At 43.7% G+C, this 26,777-nt stretch overlaps 1 protein-coding gene across 1 annotated transcript in view; it reads right to left on the reverse strand.

The window, feature by feature from the left end:
- The window catches only part of sorl1 (sortilin-related receptor, L(DLR class) A repeats containing), a 227,127-nt gene that overhangs the window by 104,538 nt on the left and 95,812 nt on the right, over positions 1 to 26,777 (reverse strand). The window contains exons 9-14 of the mRNA XM_072486394.1: positions 19,595 to 19,787; positions 17,161 to 17,278; positions 15,973 to 16,046; positions 8,469 to 8,557; positions 7,990 to 8,168; positions 5,079 to 5,265 (exon numbers count right to left, since the gene is read on the reverse strand). Of these exons, the coding sequence (XP_072342495.1) occupies positions 5,079 to 5,265; positions 7,990 to 8,168; positions 8,469 to 8,557; positions 15,973 to 16,046; positions 17,161 to 17,278; positions 19,595 to 19,787 (840 nt within the window). The remainder of the gene's footprint in view (positions 1 to 5,078; positions 5,266 to 7,989; positions 8,169 to 8,468; positions 8,558 to 15,972; positions 16,047 to 17,160; positions 17,279 to 19,594; positions 19,788 to 26,777) is intronic.

The raw sequence follows: 26,777 nt of genomic DNA on the forward strand, positions 1-26,777 counted from the left end.
AAAGGTGAGGCAATTATTGATTGTTTCAGATAAGAGTGAATGAATGGCCCTTCCTGTTGATTCCCTTATTTTTTATATTAGTGGTTATTATTTTGATCCATGGATATTTAATGGACATATACCGTTAAGTCGAGCAGAGGAAACGAGGAACTCAATAAATAATACACTGCTATGAAGATATAGCTTTAGAAGAGAAGAACTCAGACGCAGAGATCACATTCAATTGGTTGGCTGGTGGCTAATGGATTGGCCAAAGACCATATTCTGCCCAGCGACAGACAGTGATTGGATCCTGCCAGGAGGGGGTTTCTGAAAACCCAGAAAGAACACCCCTGGATGGTGAGAGAAGCTCGTGAGCTGCTCGCTTTCTTTATCCAAAAATGTTTCCTGCCTCCTGGTTCCAAGTCTGCAGAGAAGTTTTGAGATCCTTATGAATCTACAGTGAAAACCATTAGACTGAAAACAAGAACACCCGACTGAAGGCCGAGACTAAAATAATTTAACTGGAAGATGTCCATCTGAAACAGAGACATTCATCCTTTCACTTTTAGTGATTAAATAAGTGGAGAGTGGGAGAAAAGAGTTAGGAATTTGGCAAAAGTTAACCAGTCATATTTGCTGCCTTAATAATTATAGAGATTGTTATTAATAAAATTGTTTAAATTTACAAATCTGGTGACCATAGTTACTGGACAGCCAAAGACTTCCAAGTATTTTTTTAACAATTATTCGTTAATTTCAATTGTGTTCCAACTCCAGGTGAATTGACCACGCACTAGCCCAGGGTGTCATAACAATAGTGATTTGATTGTTGGAAATTCCCTGGAGGGTAGATAATTTATGAGGGAGTGGCGTTAGTCCGAACTGAGCTGGTCATGGAGCTTAGTGGGATAGATGATGTAATTAATGAAAGGAGCCAGGTTGAAGTGTAGTTTTGCAGTCTGTTATATGATTTTAAGTTGAACAGCAGTTTTGCAAAATGCTGTTAGGTTAGGCAGAGGTGTGCTGGATCTGCTCTAGTTCTTCAGTTTTTCTTTTTATTTAAGAACAGTTCTTAAACTGTTTATTGTAAAGCAATTTATTTGATGTTAGTGCGGCTAACTGTGTTTAAAGTTTGTTTCAACACTTGTTACAACCCCCTGGGCTAGTGCGCAGTCAAATCCAGCCCCACTTGACCCAGAGTCACAACACAATTGAAATTAATAAATATTTTTAGAAAAACACTCACGGTCTTTAGTCTTAGCTGCTCAATAACTATACCAGGTTTGTAAATTTAAACACCAAGTTCATTAATACCCATAATTAAATATGCAGCTAATATAACAGGTCAACTATTATCTAATTCCACACCCACCCACCCTCTTCCTTTGTTTCAGATGGTCATCTTGTATCACACCTTTCCTCCATCTAGGCTTTCAATTAGAGGTCTCCACAGTATTCATGCAGCTTTTCGGAAGATAAACATGAGGGAGATGTCACAATATGTGGATATTGTAAAGCACATGAAGGGCTAATGTAATGTTACTACTCATGGTGCTATAGAGCAACCATATAAATATCACATGCCTCCTGGACTTGTAAGAGATACATGGAGTGAGTGGAAGAGAGCAAGACAGAGTAGTTGTGAGATAGTTGAACCAGTAGTATAGATGTGTTGTGTAATCTTTACTTAATTAATTCCTTATATGTTCAAATCTAATTCAGGGTATATAGAATTTACAGTGCATAAGGAGCCATTTGGCCCATCAAGTCTGTACCAGCCCTTGTAAAGAGCACCCTGCTTAAGCCCACATCTCCACCCCAACCCTGTAACCCAGTAACCCCACCTAACCTTTTTGGACACTAAGTGCAATTTAGCATGGCCAATCAGCCTGCACATCTTTAGACTGTGGGAGGAAACTGGAGCAATAAATTAGCTTTATTTATTAAACACAGCTTGCTGTTCTTTGTTAGCACTACAACCCTCACCATCCTGAAAAAACTAAAACAAAGAACACAACAGGAGGGACAGCAGCCTCTTTCCTCTTAAGAGCAGCCAGGACTCCAACTGACCTTCCTCTAGCTCTCTGAAAATCATCCCACTCAGACAGGGCCCAATCACCACCTGTTACTGGAAGAACAAGATCTTTTGGTCAATTCATTGGCCACCAGCCAACCAATCGAATTTAAGTCCCACCAATCTCTTGGGTGCCGAAATGTCTGTCTGGCAGCTTGCACAGTATTCACTTTTGTGACTTTTGAATTCCTCACTTCCTCTGCTTGACTTCAAGATACAAGTTCATTAAGCATCCATGGATCAAAAGTATAATAGCAAAAGGGGAAATAAGGGAATCAACAGGTAGGGCCCTTGCATACCTCCTTCCCTAAAAGGAATGAAACATCAGGGCACAGACATTTCCTTGTGGAGGTATGCAAGACAAACACATATCCATTCATCTATCCCCATTATACAAGTTCCCGTCCCAGTCTCTACATTGGTAACCAGTCAGCTCTTAAATCAGTGACAAAAGCATTTGCTATCGCATTATCCTTTCCAGGGATGTGTTGTAATAATAAACTCCAATGGAATAATCTTGCATTCCGGGTTTTGAACTTTTCTATAAACGCAAGGGGATTATGGTCCATATAAACTAAGCTTTGTTTATAGTCATGCCGGACATATACTTCAAATTGCTGAAGGACTAATAGCAATGCTAAGGCTTCCTTTTCAATGATGGAATACTTTCTTTGGCATGGATTTAAATTTTTTGAAAAATATCCCACTGGCCTCTCTATTTCTACATAGTCATCTTTCAAGTAGCACTGCCCTTATCCCAGGTACTGGCTTCTGTGGCCATTTGAAATGGTCTGGAAAAACCCAGGGTGGCCAGCACTGGTTTGCTTATTATGATGGCCCTCAACTTCTCAAATGTCGCTTCGCAGTCTGCGGAGCACACCATTTTTGCGTGCTTCCCCAGCACATTTCCGCTTTAGTACTGAAATTCGGTATGAATGTGGTATAGAATCTATACATACTCAGGCACAGGAAAGTCCAACAATGCCCTTATGTGTCATTCTGGGCACAACTTTCCCTGCACCACCCACCACATGGCCTAAAAATAGGTGAACTTTTCCTTAGCAAGCTCTCTTCTGGCCCAATTGATTACTAACTTGGCCAACTTGCTCAGCATGTTCTTTCCACTATATACTGGTCATGGGGCTGGTTTAGCACAGTGGGCTAAACAGCTGGCTTGTAATGCAGAACAAGGCTAGCAGCGCGGGTTCAATTCCTGTACCGGCCTCCCCGAACAGGCGCCAGAATCTGGCGACTAGGGGCTTTTCACAGTAACTTCATTGAAGCCTACTTGTGACAATAAACGATTATTATTAGGTAGATCATAGCTAGGCCCTCCAGTCACTACTTGGGGCATCTATCCATTAAGGTTGCTGGTGCGTTTGGAGTCCGAATGGCATTGCCCTGCTTTGAAACAACCATCGGGGTGTTACAAAAGCAGATATCTCACTCGGGCTGGGTGAGCCTGGCTGCCAATATCCTGTCAACGGATCAATCTTTGACTAGAAAGAGGCACTACCTATTCTATCAATGCAGTCCTCCAATCTTGGAATTGGATATGAATTGGTTTTGGTGATGGTATTTATTTTCCGGTAATCTATGCAAGACCGCATGGTTCCATCTGGTTTAGGCACTGCTACCACCGGCGAGCGCCAATTACCCCTACAGGGCTCAATTAAATGATTTAACATATTTTGGATTGCCACCTGAGCCAGTTTTCATGAATTTAGCTAATAGTGTTGCTTTATTGGTCCAGAGTTTCCCAAGTCTACATGATGACTAACAGAGTGAATCCTGGCATGTCCCTACCAATTATTCTATATTTTTTTCAATATCATTATTAGATCTTTCCATTGTCCTTCTTCTAGATCATTGTCCCACAGAGTGACCCAAGCCAGGAATCGAACCTGGGTCCCTTGAGCTGTGAAGTAACAGTGCTAACCACTGTGTTACCATAGATCAGCCAATGCACAATCAATATAATGTACAGATCTGAAGTAGAAATATAAATCCTTGCCAAGTACAGGGCGTTTTATTAAATTTGGGAACCATGGTAGGTCATTCCCCTTCGAGATTGCTCTGACGTTCAATCAGATCTGGGTGATTTGTACTTTATACCCCTTTCTCCATAAACATCTATTGAACTGAATTCTTGAAAGTTCTAATCCCTCCTTAGCATTTAGATTTTTTTGGGAGAGAATGGATTGCTGATTTCTACAACACTGAAAGACTGCTTCCAGATTTCATTCTGAATGGCCAAGCTCCAACTTTATTGTTATGTTACTTACGCTATTCGAACACTCATGCCGACCTCCAAATAATGAGCCCTTACCCTCATCCCTGCTAAGATCAATTATTTCAACACAAACCAAAGATCAAACTTGGACCCGTAGTCATCTGCTTGGCTTAGTGATCTATGACTACTGGCTAATCCAGGTTGAAGTAAATGGATATTTTGATGGGTTCTCAGGATTGTTAAAACTGCGAACGATAATACTGTATATGCATTTTAAGAATGTTTGATGCATTTAAATACATGGCAGCCAACATTGCACTCTTCCAATAGGATGTCAAAATTTACAATGGAGTTATGTCCTTGCAGAAAGCAACCTCCTCAAACAAGATTAGCAACGGTCATGATCAGGTAATCCACTTTCCAAAATGGAGACATGAGCCATTAACCAGGGAGCCCAGAATAACTTGGTTTTTCATAAATTACCATATCATAGACATGCATCAAAATTCTACAAGAGCAGAATAAAAACTTGATATCCCACCAAAATATGGCACTACATTATTCATTTAAAACATCACTCTGCTGAACAAATGAAGCAAACAAATGCACAAGTATTGGGCAACTGATAATCAGGGAGAAGAAGATATAATGGTCATAAATGAATTGATGGGGCACATCCACCATATAAATGTAGATTACCTGACAAATGGCACTTGGAACTGCAGCGTGATGCAGTCCCAAAGCCCATCACTAGTCATTGCTTTTTTATTATAAAGAAACTTGTGTTACCATTCGTAGTCCTCTCTTGTACAGGAACAGTTGCTGGCTGTGATTGGCCTGTCAAAGTCTTCTCCGTTGAAACAGGTGGCATGCGGAGTTCTTCGCTTGTAGACAACTTTTCGACCAAGCAAGCATTCATTCCCATGCTCATCGGAGGGACACCACAGTTTGTAATCATTCTCAGAACAAGGTACTCCTTGAAAAGGAAGAAATAAAAGCTTGCATTTCTAAGTTTAAAATAGAAAGTTTGCATATTGGATAATGCAATTGTGAATATTTTTCTAACACTACAGGATTCTGTTTCGGGGGGGAAATGAGGATAGTTTTGTATTGAATGGTTACCGCATTTGGTATTGATTGCCGGAGGCATTTACACATTATGGCTATACTAGTTCCTCAGTGGAGTGTATAACACAAGTAATTCCAGGTGAAACTGAAAATTGTCAACTGTAAATCAGTCATCTCCTGTCTGGCTGCACTATGGTCCCAACATTCATTGTCAAACCAGCAAAATCAGGACTTTTTGCATGATTAATTCAGAAGATTCCCGTGCAAGTGGAAAGGGATCAACTTTGCACGCCTTCATGGTCATACTAGACTTGGGCTGAAAGTGGAATATACATAAATAAAATTCACAAGCAACCATTTACCCTTATGAACTGCTAAAAACTAGTAAAAATGAAAGGATTCGGACACTAAAAGTTGGTATATCTGCTCAAAATGTAACTAATCAGTAAGCTAGCCACCTTGCATTTAAAAAATAAATAATAGTGCAACCTTAAAAGACAAATCAGCTTTTCAGATATAGAGGAAATACTCAAATCATTTAAACTGCAATGCAGGAACAAAATAAATAAATAAATAAGTTTGCAAATATTACCAAGCCAGAAGGATAATTTTAAACAAAAGCAAATACTATTCTGTTCACAAAAGCAAGTAAAATACAAGGAGATAAAATGGATAAATTCAATTCCTTTATTATTCATGGTTCTAGGAACTACCCGATAGGTCATGCAACTAGAGACTGTACCATGCCCCTCCTTCCCAGATATTCTTGAATTGTTAGCATCTTCCATTCCTGCCAGCGCCATCTCGTTTCAGATCATCTTGTAGCAGTGAAACTATGTTATCAGTTACAACAGTTGGTAAAATTTGGGTAACGCACGCTTATATAGAACATAGAACGTCGCTGTTGCTCCCACGACACTGTCAGTCAACCATGGTAACAGGAGCTTCCTCCTCCACCACTGCCCCCAACATTTCAGAATAGGTGACCACATGCACAAACTGCGATGCACAACCATTAAGAAATGAGGAAGCAATACAGCCCCTCGTATGCAGAATGCATCACTGTTTCAAACACCTATAATATGGTTATCTATATATCAAGGATTACTTCAAAATACTTTAATCAAATATAAATAAACAGACACTAGAAAGGATATAGTTTTGCAATGGTCTGTGTGGGGTTAGTGAATACCAACTGAAATTGGGCAGCACGGTAGCATAATGGTTAGCACAGTTGCTTCACAGCTCCAGGGTCCCAGGTTCGATTCCTGGCTTGGGTCACTGTCTGTGCGGAGCCTGCACGTTCTCTCCGTGGGTTTCCTCCGGGTGCTCCGGTTTCCTCCCACAGTCCAAAGATGTGCAGGTTAGGTGAATTTGCCATGGTAAATTGCCCTTAAAGTCCAAAAAAAAGGTTGGGTGGGGTTACTGGGTTACCGGGATAGTTTGGAAGTGTGAACTTAAGTAGGGTCCTCTTTCCAAGGGGCGATGCAGACCCAATGGGCCCAATGGCCTCCTTCTGCACTGTAAATTCTATGAACATATGAAATAACTATATATATATATCTGCATAACAATGGTGCCCAAACCTTCTAAACCTAGGGCCGCATATCTTCTGACATTAGTGAGCCACAGCCAACCTTCTGTGGCTGAAAAAATAATACAGACCTTCGCAGACAGATTTTAATTACCACTGCACTTACTTCTGTGATGACATCTTCAGCTTTTTCCTAACGTTCCAGGTTTCCAGCTCTCAATTCAAATCATGGCAAAAAACAATCCTGCGTCACTGACGCATATCAAAGCTAACACATGCTCACTGTTTGAATGATTTTAGCAGCCTTGCTCTTCCAATGTGGGAAGAATCAGTCAATTGGGCAGAAGATCTACAATCACCTACCGAACAACTAACTTAAATTAAATTAAAGAGTACTCACATCCTGTTCTATATTGAACTGTTTCCATCACTTCCAGACAGAGGCTGCAAGTTTGAGGGTCAGTGAGAGGGTGGCTGAGCGAGCCAGAGAAAATGGCCGTGTTGCTCATCCCTGGCGCTGGCGCAAAAATCATAAAATACTTCAGCGGTACTGGAATGGATTGATTTTAACCTTCCATTTCTTCCTCTCCGGTTCACTCCCTCTGTGAAGCAGTTCATGGCAAAGGCTGCACCCAGCTTTTTACCTTCCAACCAATGAGCAATTTAACAGGTTTTGCAGCACAAGAAATGAGCCGTACTGCAGATGTCAAAGGGCTGCATGGGGCTCGGGTTTAGACACCTCTGCTATCATCACCCATGCCCCTAAAGCTGTGGTGGTGGAATTCATTGATCCCTGCTGAATGTGGAACCTGATCAAAAACAGGAACCAGTGCGGATGCAATGCCACCCCACTGCTCAGAGACATGGGTTCATACATGAGAGAAAAGCTTGGGAAATTCTGCAGGGCTGCAAATATGTGTCACAATTTAAATGTTAATAAGAAGGGAATTTCAGAAAAATAGGATTTAGAATGCTTCTGAAAAAGTTATTTGGTGTGCAGGCCAGGGTTATATCCTGCTCGCTTCTCCTTCCCAAATCCGGTTCGGGGAAAAGAGAGAGTTGAGTTTCGCAAAATTAACTAAATCAAAATGAACCTACCCAATGCTAATGTTGTGTTGACCTGCAGTATTAGCCAACTGTGGGAATGGTCAGCATACGATCCAAAGATTGTGAAAACCATACTTTTCTCCCCTGGCTCAGTGAGCAATCCATATATAACAACAGTCCTTTGAGTGAAGTTAAAAATCTGCCACGTCTCTCCTTCATTGGTGCTGTACCTTTTTATTGAAAGAGATTGATGAACAGGTAAAAATGATGCAGCATAAACAGCTGAAGAATTTTCACATCTACACATCTCTCTGGGTGCACTAAATTCATAAGATATTGTGAAATACACACCATACAAAAATAATGCTCATAATATGATCCTGAAATAAAATGCTAATTGAACACTACAATAGGGATGGGGAAAGAAACCAAAACGATAATATAAAAGTAATTGAAAATAAAGTTTCTCAGAAGATAAGTAGCAATTTTATTTAAGGCTGAAAAAATAATCAATTCTTCGGTTTACTCACTTCAGTTGGGCAGTAGGGGCTCCCTGAGGAATTGCCAACAGGATTCCCCCGTGGTCAGCCCAAGAATAATAGTGTGGACCTTCAAGGGCCTGAACAAGAAACACAAAAGCCATATTCAGAATGCTACCAAGCAATCTTTACACTGCCATATCTTTTTCTTTTTCACTTGGCACGTTATTTTCCCATCACTCTTCAGAATGTGTTTACTGATGTGACACACTCCAGGCAGGCAATTGGAATGATAACCCAAATATTCGCAATTCTATATCCATTCATTTCAAAAAGGTGCACAAGACAGATCAAGGAATTATTTGTTGCTTAATTTTTTCTTTGTTCCTGTGGGAAAATATCTGATCTCAGTTTCTGCATCTTAATTATAATCCTATAGTATATTCAGATAGATAGATTTATTGCAGATCAATGTTTTTTTTGCAAAGCAAGTTAAATATGTGAGAGTCGCAGCATTCAAGTACGATGGACACAGTATGTGATACGGATAATGTGACAATCTGTTTCAACCTGCATTATTAGTGTAGACTCGTGGAAAATGAGCAGCCTGTAAAATTCATGACAATAATCTGTTGATTATTATTTTATCATCTTTCACATGTCTAGGTTTGTAAACAAAGAAATTACAACCCTTACAGGAACGGTAGCTTGTAGTTTCAAAGCCAAAAGGAATAATTTGTATTGTTCGAGCCATCAGAAAGTGCCAAAGCAGGTGCAACTAATGAGGTCCTTCTGAAGAGGCCACGGTTGTAATGCAGGAAACACAGTAACCAAATTTCATATAGCAAGCTCCCACAACCAGCAATGTTTGATGATAAGGCATTGCAAGGCCAGCATTTATTGCCTTCCCAAGAGAATAAGATCATGACCAGGTAACAAGTGCATCTACCGGCCACGCTGTGCCCGGAAAGCAGTGCGCATGGCACAATGTGGCCGGAAATGACAGGAGACCCCGCTCCCACGATCTACCCGGCTCACCATGCTTCGCAAGATCCAACGCGATCTCTAGAGACGTTGTGATGTGAAGCAGGATTGTGGGCGGGATCACTTTGTCAAATCTGCATATTAAGAGTAAGACAGCTAGTCTCACTTTAACATGCCGTTGCCGGAGGTAACCAAGGCGTTGGGATCTATCCATCGCCCTGGAGACCTCAGGCGAGCACCGTTCAGTACTGGTCTCCAAAAAAATGGGGACCAAACTCGGGGGGGGGGGGCTGCTACTGATAACCAGAGGTCAAAACCAGTAATAGGGTTAGTCCCCTAAACAGAGTTAACAAAAATAGTAAACCCTACACTAACTCTGTCTTTCATTGCAACAATATAAAAGCATTTTTAAATTATTATGTCACGGGATGTGGATGTCATTGGTTAGGTCAGCAGTTATTGCCCATCCCCAATTGCCATCCAGGAAGTGGTGGTGAGCTGCCTTCTTGAAATGCTTTGGTTCATGTAGTGTACATATACCCACGGTGCTGTTAGGAAAGGAGTTCTAGGATTTTGGCCCATCGAAGGAATGATGATATAGTTTCCAGTCAGGGTGGTACGTGCCTCAGGGGAACTCGCATTGGGTGTTCCCATGCACCTGCTGCCTGAGGCGGTTGAGGTCACACCTTTGGAACGTGCCTTTTGAAGGAGCCTTGGTGAGTTGCTACAGTGCATCTTGTAGATGGCATACACTGATGCCACTGTGCATTGGTTTTGGAGGGAGTGAATGTTGAAGGATGAAGTGCCAATCAAGCAGGTTGCTTTGTCCTGAATTGCTTCAAGCTTCTGGAATGTTGCTGGAGCTGCAGTCATCCAGGCAAGTGGACAGTATTCCATCACACCACTGACTTGCCCGTTGCAAATGATTGACAGGCTTGGAGGAGTTAGCAGCAAGTTACTCGTCACAGAATTCTGTGATCTTCTCTTGTAGCTACAGTATTTATATGCTTGACCTGGTTCAGTTTCTGGTAACCCTCCAGGATGTTGAAAGTGGGGGAATTCAGTGATGGTAATGCCATTCAACGTCAAGGGAAGATTGTTGGATTCTCTCTTGTTGGAGATGGTTGTTGCCTGGCAATTGTGTGGCACAAAGCTACTTATCAGCCCAAGCCTGAATGTTGTCCAGGTCTTGCTACATTTGGACTTGGATTGCATCAGTATCTGAGTCGGCACGAGCAGTGCTGATCATCATCAGTAAACATCCCACTTCTGACCTTACAATGGAAGAAAGGTTATTAATGAAGTAGCTGAAGATGCTAGAGTCATTACCCTGAGGAACTCGTACAGTGATATTGTGGGGCTGAGATGACTGACCTCCAACAACCACAACCATCTTCCTCTGTGTTGGGTATGACTCCAATCAGTAAGTTTCAACTCAACCTCACCTCCTCCAATCCCCCATTGTCTCCAGTTGTGCTCGAAGTCCTTGTTGCTACACTGTCAAATGTTACCTTGATATCAAGGGCAGTCACTCTCACCTCACCACTTGGGTTCATCTTTTTAGTCCGTTTGGGCCAAGACTGTAATAAGGTCAGGAGCACGTGGAACCCAAACAGATTATCGCAAGCAGATTATTGTTGAATAAATGTCACTTTATAGCACCAATGTCACCTTCCATCATTTTGTTGATGATAGAGAGCAGGATGATGAGGAGGTAACTTGAATGGGATTTGTCCTGCTTTTTGTGGGCATACCTGGGCAATTTTCCAGTGTTGAGTAGGTGTCAATGTTGCTATTCTGGAACAGCTTAGCTTGGGGAACGGCTAGTTCTGAAGCACAAATCTTCAAAACTACAAAACTGATAAAATGGTATTAGCAATCTTTCAATTGCTACCCTTAGTGTGGCTGGATAAATGCTTTGTACATTCTAATCATCACCCCCTCTTGATCTATAAATCAAAACTGTTCTATTGAAAATGAGGGGTGGCAGTGGGGCAGTGATATTGTCACTGGACTAGTAAGCCAGAGATCCAGGGCAATGCCCTGGGGACACATCCCAACACAGCAGATGGTGAGATCTGGATTCAATAAAAATCTGGAATTAAAAGGATGACCATGAAACCATTGTTGATTGTCGTAAAAAACCCATTCACTAATGTCCCCTTAGAAAGGGAAATAGGTCATCCTTACTTATCCATGTGACTTCAGACCCACAGCAAAGTGATTGACTCTTAAACGCCCTCCGAAACGGTCTAACAAGCCCCTCAGTTCAAGGGCAATTCGGGGTGGGCAATAAATATCGGCCCAGCCAGCGACACCCAAATCCCATTAAGGATTTTTTAAAAATTAAGATATTCCTCCTATTGGCTTATTTTGCACTTCCTCATTTATTCTGCATCTCATCGTTGCTATCCTTTTTCCAGTTCTTGCCACAAGGCAATTTACTTTGGCCCGGATTCCTTATTCAGATTCTTAGTAACTGTTCCATTTGTTTTTCACTATTTACAATTTTCCAAACTTCGAATTATTGAATCGGGACACTGTTACAATATGCAAGTAAACAACTCTTTGGTTATACAATTATTGGACCATGCTAAAAGCAGTGTTCCATATTTTCAATCATTTAGAATTTAAAAACATGGTTTCCTTTATTAGTGCAGCTAGTTTCTTTTGACTGCTGATTTTACCTACAGGAAGTGCTGCCATCTCCAGCTCCTCCAAGACCGAGTTAGGGAACTGGAGCTGGAGTTGGAAGAACTTCGGATCATTCGGGAGGCAGAAGGGGTCATAGATAGCAGCTTCAGGGAATTAGTTACACCAAAGATTGGAGATAGGTGGGTAACTATAAGAGGGACTGGGAAAAAGCAGTCAGTGCAGGGATCCCCTGCGGTCGTTCCCCTGAGAAACAAGTATACCGCTTTGGATACTTGTGTGGGGGGGGGGGGGGGGGGGGGGGGGAAACTTACCAGGGGTATGCCATGGGGTACGGGCCTCTGGCACGGAGTCTGTCCCTGTTGCTCAGAAGGGAAGGGGGGAGAAGAGCAGAGCATTAGTAATTGGGGACTCTATAGTCAGGGGCACAGATAGGAGATTTTGTGGGAGCGGGAGAGACTCACGTTTGGTATTTTGCCTCCCAGGTGCAAGGGTACGTGATGTCTCGGATCGTGTTTTCCGGGTCCTTAGGGGGGAGGGGGAGCAGCCCCAAGTCGTGGTCCACATTGGCACTAACGACATAGGTAGGAAAGGGGACAAGGATGTCAGGCAGGCTTTCAGGGAGCTAGGATGGAAGCTCAGAACTAGAACAAACAGAGTTGTTATCTCCGGGTTGTTGCCCGTGCCACGTGATAGTGAGATGAGGAATAGGGAGAGAGCATTTAAACACGTGGCTACAGGGATGGTGCAGGCGGGAGGGATTCAGATTTCTGGATAACTGGGGCTCTTTCTGGGGAAGGTGGGACCTTTACAGACAGGATGGTCTCCATGTGAACCGGAGGGGCACAAATATCCTTGGGGGGGGGGGGGGGGGGGGGGGGGGGGGGGGGGGGGGATTTGTTAGTGCTCTTTGGGGGGGGTTTAAACTAATGCAGCAGGGGCATGGGAACCTGGATTGTAGTTTTAGGGTAAGGGAGAATGAGAGTATAGAGGTCAGGAGCACAGATTTGACGTCGCAGGAGGGGGCCAGTGTTCAGGTAGGTGGTTTGAAGTGTGTCTACTTCAATGCCAGGAGTATACGAAACAAGGTAGGAGAACTGGCAGCATGGGTTGGTACCTGGGACTTCGATGTTGTGGCCATTTCGGAGACATGGATAGAGCAGGGACAGGAATGGATGTTGCAGGTTCCGGGGTTTAGGTGTTTTAGTAAGCTCAGAGAAGGAGGCAAAAGAGGGGGAGGTGTGGCGCTGCTAGTCAAGAGCAGTATTACGGTGACGGAGAGGATGCTAGATGGGGACTCTTCTTCCGAGGTAGTATGGGCTGAAGTTAGAAACAGGAAAGGAGGGGTCACCCTGTTGGGAGTTTTTTTTATAGGCCTCCTAATAGTTCTAGGGATGTAGAGGAAAGGATGGCGAAGATGATTCTGGATAAGAGCGAAAGTAACAGGGTAGTTATTATGGGAGACTTTAACTTTCCAAATATTGACTGGAAAAGGCATAGTTCGAGTACAATAGATGGGTCGTTTTTTGTACAGTGTGTGCAGGAGGGTTTCCTGAAACAATATGTTGACAGGCCAACAAGAGGAGAGGCCACGTTGGATTTGGTTTTGGGTAATGAACCAGGCCAGGTGTTGGATTTGGAGGTAGGAGAGCACTTTGGGGACAGTGACCACAATTCGGTGACGTTTACGTTAATGATGGAAAGGGATATGTATACACCGCAGGGCAAGAGTTATAGCTGGGGGAAGGGCAATTATGATGCCATTAGACGTGACTTGGGGGGGGATAAGGTGGAGAAGTAGGCTGCAAGTGTTGGGCACACTGGATAAGTGGGGCTTGTTCAAGGATCAGCTACTGCGTGTTCTTGATAAGTATGTACCGGTCAGGCAGGGAGGAAGGCGTCGAGCGAGGGAACCGTGGTTTACCAAGGAAGTGGAATCTCTTGTTAAGAGGAAGAAGGAGGCCTATGTGAAGATGAGGTGTGAAGTTTCAGTTGGGGCGATGGATAGTTACAAGGTAGCGAGGAAGGATCTAAAGAGAGAGCTAAGACGAGCAAGGAGGGGACATGAGAAGTATTTGGCAGGAAGGATCAAGGAAAACCCAAAAGCTTTCTATAGGTATGTCAGGAATAAGCGAATGACTAGGGAAAGAGTAGGACCAGTCAAGGACAGGGATGGGAAATTGTGTGTGGAGTCTGAAGAGATAGGCGAGATACTAAATGAATATTTTTCGTCAGTATTCACTCAGGAAAAAGATAATGTTGTGGAGGAGAATGCTGAGCCCCAGGCTAATAGAATAGATGGCATTGAGGTACGTAGGGAAGAGGTGTTGGCAATTCTGGACAGGCTGAAAATAGATAAGTCCTCGGGACCTGATGGGTTTTATCCTAGGATTCTCTGGGAGGCCAGGGAAGAGATTGCTGGACCTTTGGCTTTGATTTTTATGTCGTCATTGGCTACAGGAATAGTGCCAGAGGACTGGAGGACAGCAAATGTAGTCCCTTTGTTCAAAAAGGGGAGCAGAGACAACCCCGGCAACTATAGACCGGTGAGCCTCACGTCTGTAGTGGGTAAAGTCGTGGAGGGGATTATAAGAGACAAGATTTATAATCATCTAGATAGGAATAATATGATCAGGGATAGTCAGCATGGCTTTGTGAAGGGTAGGTCATGCCTCACAAACCTTATTGAGTTCTTTGAGAAGGTGACTGAACAGGTAGATGAGGGTAGAGCAGTTGATGTGGTGTATATGGATTTCAGCAAAGCGTTTGATAAGGTTCCCCACGGTAGGCTATTGCAGAAAATACGGAGGCTGGGGATTGAGGGTGATTTAGAGATGTGGATCAGAAATTGGCTAGCTGAAAGAAGACAGAGGGTGGTGGTTGATGGGAAATGTTCAGAATGGAGTACAGTCACAAGTGGAGTACCACAAGGATCTGTTCTGGGGCCGTTGCTGTTTGTCATTTTTATCAATGACCTAGAGGAAGGCGCAGAAGGGTGGGTGAGTAAATTTGCAGACGATACTAAAGTCGGTGGTGTTGTCGATAGTGTGGAAGGATGTAGCAGGTTACAGAGGGATATAGATAAGCTGCAGAGCTGGGCTGAGAGGTGGCAAATGGAGTTTAATGTAGAGAAGTGTGAGGTGATTCACTTTGGAAGGAATAACAGGAATGCGGAATATTTGGCTAATGGTAAAGTTCTTGAAAGTGTGGATGAGCAGAGGGATCTAGGTGTCCATGTACATAGATCCCTGAAAGTTGCCACCCAGGTTGATAGGGTTGTGAAGAAGGCCTATGGAGTGTTGGCCTTTATTGGTAGAGGGATTGAGTTCCGGAGTCGGGAGGTCATGTTGCAGCTGTACAGAACTCTGGTACGGCCGCATTTGGAGTATTGCGTACAGTTCTGGTCACCGCATTATAGGAAGGACGTGGAGGCTTTGGAGCGGGTGCAGAGGAGATTTACCAGGATGTTGCCTGGTATGGAGGGAAAATCTTATGAGGAAAGGCTGATGGACTTGAGGTTGTTTTCATTGGAGAAAAGAAGGTTAAGGGGAGACTTAATAGAGGCATACAAAATGATCAGGGGGTTGGATAGGGTGGACAGTGAGAGCCTTCTCCCGCAGATGGAAATGACTGGCACGAGGGGACATAGCTTTAAACTGAGGGGTAATAGATATAGGACAGAGGTCAGAGGTAGGTTCTTTACGCAAAGAGTAGTGAGGCAGTGGAATGCCCTACCTGCTACAGTAGTGAACTCGCCAACATTGAGGGCATTTAAAAGTTTATTGGATAAACATATGGATGATAATGGCATAGTGTAGGTTAGATGGCTTTTGTTTTAGTGCAACATCGTGGGCCAAAGGGCCTGTACAGCGCTGTATTGTTCTATGTTCTATGTTAAACTGATCACAAAGCACATTACCTCACGCCACCGGGCCCCAGCACTACTTGAAACATATACATTTGGTTTATTTGCCAAGTTGTTGCCAATGGAACCTGAAGGAGAGAGAAACACATGAATTCACTGCTAGACCTTTGATAAGGGGCACAATTCAAGACAAATATTGAAAATGTTAGGTTATAAGTGGGTTGAAACGTCATGTATACTTTCTTCCAAAATTGTATTCTACATGTTTAAGATTAGTAGAAACATAGAAAATAGGAGCAGAAGGTGGCCATTCAGCCCTTCAAACCTGCTCCGCCATTCAGAATGATCATTGGTCATTCATCCAAAACTCAATAGCCTGATCCCACCAAATTGGGCAGTGCACAAAAAGTGCAGTTTGACTGTTGTGAGGAAGAACCATCAAAGGAAAATACGAGACAAGAACATAACAGAAGGAATAGGCCATTTGACCCAAGCCTGCTCCACCATTCAATATATCATAGCTGATCAGATTGCAGCTTTTACTCCACTTTGCTGCCTGCCCCCCATAACCCTCAACTCCCTTGTAGATCAAAAATCTGCCAAACTCAGCCTCCACTGTTCACGGGAAAAGAGAATTCCAAACACTAAACGACCCCCAGAAAATGATAATTTGTCAACTCATTTACTTCCTAGTGATTAAATAAAAAGCTATGCTGCCTGGCTAACTACAACTGATGGTATGAGACTCTTTTAGAGTAAAGAGGGGTGATCTTATCTTGAGGGCTTGACAGGAGAGACGCCAAAAGGTTGTTTACCCCGGAGTGGCAACAAAAGTACTAGACATGCCATTACTATCACAGATTCTTTTGGTATTGCAAAAATACTTTTCGTTCCACTTTGTGGTGCAAGAGGCAAGCATACTTTGCTGTTTCTGCAAGCAGGGAACAGCACATAAGAAGTCTATCCAACATTCTATTAATTTAAAATTAAATGAGTGGGGGGTATAAATATCAGGTAAATGCTGCATTTAACTGTGTCAGATAATCCATTATTCATTGAAAGAAAATCTGCCTTGCTCTTTACACAATTGCTGAATGAACAATTGCCTAAAAACTGCTACTCAAATCGGGTGATGGTTTTTCATAAGCAAGGTACTGGAAGTGAATTTGTAAAATTACAGAGGAATCTCAGTACTAAATAAAGTTATTTACTAGATTTCTTTCAGTAAAGAAAATGCATCACCTGTAGCAATAATGATGCCTGGTGCAGACTCTTTGGAAAGGATGGGCATTCTGCGGAGCTGGAAGTTCAGCAACTGGCTGTAACGCTGTGCCAGGTGCAACGAGCAGCCTTGGCTTAACTGCAAGGGAAAAAAAATGATGCATCTTCTGGTAATTCCATCTTCTAGTTTAAAAAAACACAACAATAGGTTCAGAAATTAAAACCCCGGGTCTTCAATGGCCTAGTTGCCAATTTCAGCAAGTAATGGGACTGGGATTGAAGGCAGACAAGTCCCCAGGGCCTGATGCCCTACATCCTAGGGCATTAAAGGAAGTGGTAGCGGAGATAGTGGATCCACTGATTATAATATTCCAAAATTCCCTGGACATAGGAAACTTTCCAGTGGTTTGGAAAAATGCTAATGTAATGTCCTTATTCAAAAAGAATGTAGGAAATTACAGACCAGTTAGTTTAACATGTGTTGTTGAGAAATTACTGGAATCCATTATTAAGGAAGTAATAACGGGACATTTGGAAAATCAAAACGCTATCCATCAGAGTCAGCATGGTTTTAGGAAGGCTAAATCATGCTTGACTGATTTGCCAGAGTTCTTCGAAGATGTAAGAAGCCAACTGGATAAGGGGGCTCCTGTAGATGTAGTATATCCGGACTCCGGAAGGCGATAAGGTGCCGCACAGAAGGTTAGAGGTAATTTATTAACTTGGATAGAAAACTAGTTGACAGACAAAAGAAGTCAGGATAAATGGGTAATTTTCTGATGGCAAGATGTAACTAGTGGGGTGCCACAGGGTTCAGTACTTGGGCCCCAGCTATTTACAATCTATATTAAACTTGGATACAGGGATAGAAGGTTCTATAACCAAATTTGCAGATGCCACTAGAATAGGTGGGACAGTAAGTTGCAATAAGGAAATAAGAACCTTACAAATGCATATAGATAGGTTAGGTGAGTGGGCCAAAATGTGGCAGATGAAGTTTAAGGTGGTTAGTGTGAGGTCATCCATTTTGGTCGGAAAAATGGAAAGGCAACTTAATGGGGGGAGACTTGGGGGTGCTCCACTGCAGAGGGCTCTGGGTGTCCTCATGCACGAGTCGCAGAAAACTAGCATACAGGTATAGCAGATTGTAAAGAAAGCAAATGGAATGTTGGCATTTATAGCTAAAGCAATAGAGTATCAAGGTAAAGAAGTGATGTTGCAACTGTACAAGGCATTAGAGACCGCACCCGATGTATTGTGCAGTTTTGATCCCCTTATTTGAGGAAAGATGGAGGCAATTCAGAAGAGGTTGACTAGATTGATTCCAGAATAAAGGGGGTTGTCTCATGAAGACAGATTGAGCAGTTTAGCCTGATACACTCTGGAGTTTAAAAGAATGAGAAGATCAAATGGAGGTATACAAGATGATAAAAAGGTATGGATGAAGTAGATGTCGAATGGATGCTTCCTCTTGTGGGACATTTGAGAACGAGAGGTCACAGTCTCAGGATAAGGGGGAGCAAATTAAAAATATGAGGAGAAGAAACTACCTCGTCCAAAGGGTTGCGAATCTGTAGAATTTGCTACCCCAGAGTGCAGTGGCTGCTGGGACAGTGAGTAAATCGAATGAGTTAGACAGACTTTCAATTATTATTGGGATGGAGGGTTATGGAGAACGGGCAGGACGTTGGAGACGAAGCCATGATGAGATCAGCCATGATCATATTGAATGATGGAACAGGTTAGAGAGGTTAAAATGTCTACTCCTGCTCCTTGTTCTTGTGTTCTAAGAAGGAACTATTTGGTCTAATTCCACCTTCCAGCTCTTGGTCTGTAACCTTGTAGGTAACAGCACTTCAAGCACAAATCTGGTGTTCTCACTTAATAAGGGGATTTCTTGATTAATAAAGGGATTAGGGGTTATGGAGAGAAGGCAGGAGAATGGGGGATGAGGAAAACATCAGCCATGATCGAATGGTGGAACAGACTCGATTGGCCGAACGGCTTAATTTTGCACCTTTTTGTTATGATCATATGAAGCCACATAGATTGGGGTTCCAGGTTCCTTAAATGTTCCAAGCTGCTTATTAGGTACACTATATAATTGAAGTGGGTGTTGATTCTATCCAGATGAATTTGCTAACCTGTTGAGGAAGCAACAGGATCACAACAACTGCTTTTGGACAAGAGGAAATCCTGAAATAAATCAGCTTCAGATATTTACCCAGTGACAAATTATAAAATGCTTCGGAAGAGATCTAGCTTTATTTATTATTTCACCCCACCCGCCATCAATCTCTAATAATAGGCCAACATTCACAAACAAGGCTATTTGGGTGAATGAAGAGGGAGGGAAACCTGCACCGCAGAGAAGACAGTTACATCTCAAAAACCCAGGATCTGTGCAATTTTCAAAATAGTGCATTCATTCTGCAATTTCTTTCTCCACCCTTACCTCACAGTTGATTTTAACACCATCACTGCCAAAGGTTGGTGCCTGCAACAGTTCCCAAGTTCCGCCCTTGTCAAAAGTTATCACTGATCTCATATTCTCCTCGGCATAAGATCCATTCATCTGGGTAGCAATGTAGACACCCCGCAGTCCTTCTACACGATGAATATCTGCAAAGGGTTCATTTGCAAAGTATCTGTGAATTGAAGGGAAAAAAAAACCACAAAGTTTCTTAGAATTCAAAGTGGAGCTTTGATGGATCATGGCTGAAAACTGCCATGTACATCACTGGAATTTGTGTTTGATGAAGAGATAGAAAATGAAGTGTTATAGGTCAGGGTTTAGAGAACCCCAAAGTGTATCATGGAGTTCACCTGACCCGCAACTTTTAATAGATTGTGGTACGGGGAGCACGCGGCCCACTCTACAGGTATGGTACAGCAGAAATGGAAAAGTATTTTTTAAAGCAAAACAGTGTTTATTCTTTGAACTCAAGTTAACCTTTTTAACACAGTGAACATCTTAGCAACCATTAATTCAAATACAACCCCCAAAGACTACAACACAAGTAAACCTTTAAGCTTTCCTTTTTAACATCCATATGACTTAAAAACAAAACCTTTATCAGAAGCACATCAGGTTAAAGTCACTACTGAAAACATTTATAATTCTGAATTCACCAAATGATCAAGAGATAGTCTTTTGATGGCAGAGAGAACAGCAGTACACCTGCTTGATCTGGCTTCAGCTCCAACACTGAAAACGAAACTAAAACCACCCTGCAGCCTACTCAAAAACGAGCTCCACCCACTCTGACATCACTGCAGTAGTAAACACCCATTTCTTAAAGGTGCTCTCACTTCAGATATTTATATACACACCCATTTATAAACACCCATTTCTTAAAAGGTACTCTCACATGGCAGAAGGAGTGGAAGATGGTAGGGAGAGAAGCAAGAGAATGATTACAATCATTTCAACCATCTTTAATTTTGAACAGAAAATTATGTACAAGACATTTTAGAAATTATTTAAGAATCATGGGGTTGAAAAGATCTTCAATTTAATTCCAGTTTATTAGTGAGACCAAGACAGAGGGGAGCTAATTCAAATAATAGAAAAGAAGGGGCGAGGACAGGGAGAAGAGAAACTAGAGTGGCTATCAGGTTAGTCTGCACACAAACAAGGGTAATGGGATAAATTTCCAGACTGCTGCGAATGTGGAAATCCTGAAATCATTAAAAATAACATCCGATGCTGGAAGGAAAACTATGCAACCCTGGACACAGCGACCAACAACCACATAATCTTCTTCATCTTCAAAGAGTCTACTTCCACTCCATATTCTGCTACTGCTCAATGTCTGATCATCGGACACCAAAAACCTAAAACATGCCTTTGCCACTTCCAAACCCAGCTACTCCAATTTTCCACTACATGCTTTCTCATCCTCATACAAGCTTCAGTGCATCCAAAACCAAAACTTCAGCTGATTAGACTACCTATTACCCTTGTCCTTGCTGGCCCACATTGGCTTCTCCCACACCTACAACAGTTCTCCCGTGTCTACAACAGCTCTAATTAAAAATTCTCATTCTCATGTTAATATCCTTCATTATGTCACCTCTCTCTGTAACCTCTCACCCTCCATGAACACGGTTTCTCAGGCTCTGGATTTTTGCACATTCCCTCTCCCTTTGACTCGCACTCAAAAATCTCTCATAAACCCTGCCTTTTCTCCACATTAAAGACACTCTATAAATACAAGTTGTTGTTGGGTCTGTTTGAATGGATGAAGATCAAGATATTGTGAAAAGGTTTAGAAGACGACGACAAATCTTCAGCACATCTAATGTCATGATCTCATTCATCTCAACACCCGTGGAAAAATTAGGTCGTATCTCAGTTTAACCAACGGTAGGCAGATGAAAAAGGCTGCTTGGTTCTTGTTTTTCTTATTGTCACTGTTGCACTGCAATTCAATTATAAACATTTTTCAATAAAAACTGGCAGAGATAATCTTGAAAGGTTATATTGAAACATGGCATGGTCTCAATTGTGCGCCTGAAGGAAAATAAATCTCTTGCCAATATCAATCTGTTCAAAGTAACCAAAATAAATACTGGTAAAGCAGCTGATGTTAACAGAGTTTACATTAAAACCTCCTTTTCTATAGAATATATAAACTATGGAACAAGATTAAGAGTACATTTTAACATGGTCCACTGAAAGCAAACCGAGCAGTTTTCAACTTGGGCAGACAAAGGGGGGCTTTGTTTGACTAACTGGCATGATTGCATCTCACAGTAATTCACAGCTCTATCACAATGAGCATTCCCTTGCTCCTTCACACACTGTAGCCGTGTTACATAAATAAAGCATATTTTTTACTTTGAGATTTTGAAACCCCTTTTGGCCAGGGAACAGGAGTGTGGTGCACAGCCAACCCTCTGAAAGTGAACTGACATAACTGTGTGCCATTTGAATGTGTTTGTTGGCTTTAGCAATTCTGTACTTATCGGTAAAACATACATCTTTACTATTTGCTCAGTTGGTGCCTCAGTACTAAAAACAGATCAGTCAAAGTTCTTCGGGGACCTGTAATATACTTAGTTGCAGCAAAGTACATCAGAATCCAAATGAACTCCAATGAACTCTAAAAACCTGGTCGTTAAAAACATGTTTTCCTTGGATATGGAACAAGATCAAGACTACATTTTAATATGGTCTACTTAGTGGTAGGCAAAGGGGGCTTTGGTGGCCACACTCTCCTTGGAAAATAAAAGTCTACATGGAGTGCAACGGGTTCTAGGAGTATAGACATGTATTATAATGAGAGACAGGCTAACAAGGTAATTTTTAAATATGCAACAAAGCACTGGAGTTATTTCTACATGAATAGAATTGAAAAACAAAGATGTTAAATTTATATAGGATCTTGGTTGGACCACACAATATGGAATCCTTACCATCAGACCACAAGACAGGAGCAGAATTAGGCCACTCGGCCCATCAAGTCTGCTCCACCATTCAATCATGGCTGATATTTTCTCATCCCCATTCTCCTGCCTTCTCCCCATAATCCCTGATCCCCTTATGCTCCCTACAGTTCTGAAAGAGGCCATTCAGCCTATCGAGTCCGCACCGACCCTCCCAATATATGTTACACTATTGATTGATTATTTGTTGTCACATGTACCTAGTACAGTAAAATGTATTTTTCTGCAGCCAAGGGAACGTACACAGTAGACAAAAGAATAATCAACGGAGTACAGCGACAGTGGTGCATCAACAAATAGTGATTGGTTGCAATGCGTAACAAGGCCAAACAAGAGCAGCTTAGGGAGTCATGAATAGTATTCTAACAGAACTGTGCAACAGAAAGGAGTCACTGGATTCAAATATGACCAAAGGTTGTCCTGAGATGGTTACTAGCTTCTTGATCCTTTTCTTTAGAGAAGTATCCCATATCCACCATACACATCCCATATCCACCGTGCACATCCATCAGGTGATTTTTAACAGGCCAATTAGCTCCGACTGGCCAATCATACATGGTTAGCTCATAGCCCAGTCACATCCAACTTTGCAATTTCCTTCATCAAAGCAAAGTTCAAATTTAAAATATAAAGAGAGTGTAGTCAAAAATCTGCAAGTTTACAACCTAAATTTCATGCTTGTCAAAAGGATAACATTAAATGCTTGTTGGTGTATAAATGTTTAATGCAAGTGTGAAATTCCTTTGTCTATCACTTTAACCAAGACTTTGCTTTAAATTGGTTAAAACTCCCTCCAAAGCAAGTGGCTACACCGAGACATCTGAAGTTGGAATCTAGAGATCAAAAAACAAAAAATATAAAATCTAGACTAGTCTAATCTATGTCATTTTATTAAATTGGTGTGTTTAAACACAAGTATTTCACTGATCAATTACAAAAGTTAAAGTTTTGGAAAAACATTTGCCAAACTAAAGGAAAATGCATTGCCTATTACCAAATTGGAACATCTAATAGAGTATGTTAAGTGCAGTTACTGTTATAATGCAGGGGGCGATTGCACGCAGCAAGCTTCCACAAAAAAAATGTATTGAAGCAGGTGATCCTGCACTTGCTTAGCCTTCCATGCTCTATCGCTGCGCCTAGGTATCCCCCTAGGATGCACATCAGAGGTGGATACAATTGCTGCACACAGTGTCCCATGGTCTTCGATGTCCCTGATGGGCAGTCTCTGGGACCCTGGGGCTGGAACGCCCCAGCCCACATGCCGGCAGCACATGCCCCACCGTGACAATCTGCTCGGGCTGCTGACTTTGAGACGAAGAAGGGGTAGGTCTCAGCGGAAATGGTGGTAGCCGTCACCACTCCGTAGGGTGGTTCTGGGTTGGGACCCAGCACCTCCTCCTCCTGTCGGTGCCCAAAGAACCCTGGGGTTCACCTCGGGACGGAGGGTCAGAAGAATCATATCACAGAATTTAGTGCAGAAGGAGGCCATTCGACCCATCGAGTCTGCACCGGCTCTTGGAAAGAGCACCCTACCTAAGGTCAACACCTCCACCCTATCCCCATAACCCCACCCAATACTAAGGGCAATTTTGGACACTAAGGGAAATTATCAAGGCCAATCCACCTAACCTGCACATCTTTGCACTGTGGGAGGAAACCGGAGCACCCGGAGGAAATCCACGCAGGAGGGAGGATGTGCAGACTCCGCACAGACAGTGACCCAAGCCAGAATCGAACCTGGGACCCTGGAGCTATGAAGCAATTGTGCTATCCACATTGCTACCGTGCTGCCGTGGCAGTGTCTGCTAGCTCTGGGCGGCTCCCCAATGTCTTGAGCATAGTGTCAACTCTCTCTGCGATGCTCCTCAGCGACTGGAATATGCTCTGGGGCACCCCCGCAATGTCCACCTGCGACTGGAACATGCTCCACAGTGCCTCGGCTATGCCCACCTGAGAATAGGACATCTCTTTCAGCGACCAGGGCGTGCTCTGGAGTGTCTTAGCAATGCCCAAGACTGGGATATGATCTGGCTCATCAAGGTCCACCTGGGACTGGGACACGTCCCCAGCAACTGGGACACATATTTGAGGCGCTCAGTCATGGCCATCACGGGCTGAGCCATGCCTTGGACACCTCCACTCATGCTGCCAACGTTTTGCACCAGCTCTCCACTGCAGTTACCACCCTAGCAGCGTTGCCCTGTGCACCATCTCCTGCGCCCATAGCCTCTGGAACTCCTCCAATAAGCCAAGGACCTGCTGGAGTGTCAAGACATTACCCTCAGAATCTCATGGCTGCACCTTAATGCGACACGGTGATTAGCACTGCTGCCTCACAGTGCCAGGGACCCGTGTTCGATTCCAACCTCAGATGACAGTATGGAGTTGGTACTTCTCCCAGTGTCTGCGTGGGTTTCCTCCAGGTGCCCTGGTTTCCTCCCACAGACCAAACATGTGCAGGTGAGGTGGATTGGCTATGCTAAATTGCCCCTCGTGGGGTTACGAGGAGAGGGTGAGGATTGGGCCCAGGTAAGGTTCTCCTTCAGAGGGCCGGTGCAGACTCGATGAGCCGAATTGGCCTCCTCCTTCACAGTAGGGATTCTAAAGTTTGCATCAGCTCTGGGTAAACCTGGTCCGGAGGATCAGCATCTGACTGGGATGCAGCTGGGCTCTGGGATCCAGCAGAGCTCGGACTGCTGTCTCCCCTGGGCGTTCCTGCCTCCACCTAATGTGCATTGGAACTCGGTGATACTCACCAGAATATGGCTCAGAAGCCTGTCCACTACTGTCGCCCATCGAGGTGTGTCTTTGCGCTGGTGGAGAGTGGGGATGACAGCTGTGCCACGAATACGGGGCTTTCCAAGGAGCTCCCCACCGAGGTGTTCTCATGGCGTGTGGGGGAAGAGAGGAAAGAGAGAAAGAGATTGATGTGGAGAGGAACCACCACCGGTGGGCCACCACCGTCTAATGAAGATTCTGCAGGAGAATGGGCATGTTGTAAGTGGGAGGGATGGGTCATTCAGTATGGCATTAACAACTCATGTGTTACAGGCCATCTGGGTGGGCGCCGGTGGAACTTTGCCTCTACATCCCTCGGCCGCCCCCGCAACCTCCAGGACCCGTTCCTCGCAAGGTGTGAGGATTCGTTTCCAGCATCCTGCCATCAGGGCAGCACGGTAGCATTGTGGATAGCACAATTGCTTCACACCTCCAGGGTCCCAGGTTCGATTCCCAGCTTGGGTCACTGTCTGTGCGGAGTCTGCACATCCTCCCCAGTGTGTGCGTGGGTTTCCTCCGGGTGCTCCGGTTTCCTCCCACAGTCCAAAGATGTGCAGGTTAGGTGGATTGGCCATGATAAAGTGCCCTTAGTGTTGGGTGGGGTTACTGGGTTATGGGGATAGGGTGGAGGTGTTGACCTTGGGTAGGGTGCTCTTTCCAAGAGCCGGTACAGACTCGATGGGCCAAATGGCCTCCTTCTGCACTGTAGATTCTATGATCAGTCTATGCCCTCTCCCGTCTGTTGTAGGCCAACTTCTTCTGCAGGTGAGGGGGCCATTGTGAGCTGCACACATCGCTCATCGTGGGGGTATGGGAAGTTGGAGGGGAGGGCTGGGCAACACTGCTGGACATGGGTGGGCCAGGGCACAAAATGGTGCTGGGACTGCAGCAGGCGCATAACCGTTTTTGGGGGGGGGGGAGCAGTGCCAGTGTCAGCCCACCTGTGGGGCCCGGTGGAGAGTGTCGACTATCTTACAGCACTGAGTTCCAGTCCTCCTGATGATGCTCCCAGAGCTGACAGCCGTTGCCACTTCCTCCCAGGTGGCACTGGCTGCCCCGTCACAGACCCTCCGAGCCTCGTTGTTAAGTGTTGTTAACAGTTTTTGCGGTGATGGCCTCAAAGGGCCAAGCGTTAGGAAGCTCACGGCAGTTCCTGCTCACTACCACACTTGGAAACTTCTCCATAGTGCCCTGCACCTCCGACTGATAATGTACTCAAGTCTATGGAATGGGGGGCAGCATGGTGGCACAGGGGTTAGCACTACTGCCTCACGGCGCTGAGGACCCGGGTTCGATCCCGGCCCCAGTCGCTGTCTGTGTGGTGTTTGCACATTCTCCCCGCGTCTGCGTGCGCTTCACCCCCACAACCCAAAGATGTGCAGGTTAGGTGGATTGGCCACGCTAAA

Source organism: Scyliorhinus torazame, chromosome 21 (genome assembly GCF_047496885.1).
Source record: "Scyliorhinus torazame isolate Kashiwa2021f chromosome 21, sScyTor2.1, whole genome shotgun sequence".
In the NCBI taxonomy this organism is placed as follows: domain Eukaryota; kingdom Metazoa; phylum Chordata; class Chondrichthyes; order Carcharhiniformes; family Scyliorhinidae; genus Scyliorhinus; species Scyliorhinus torazame.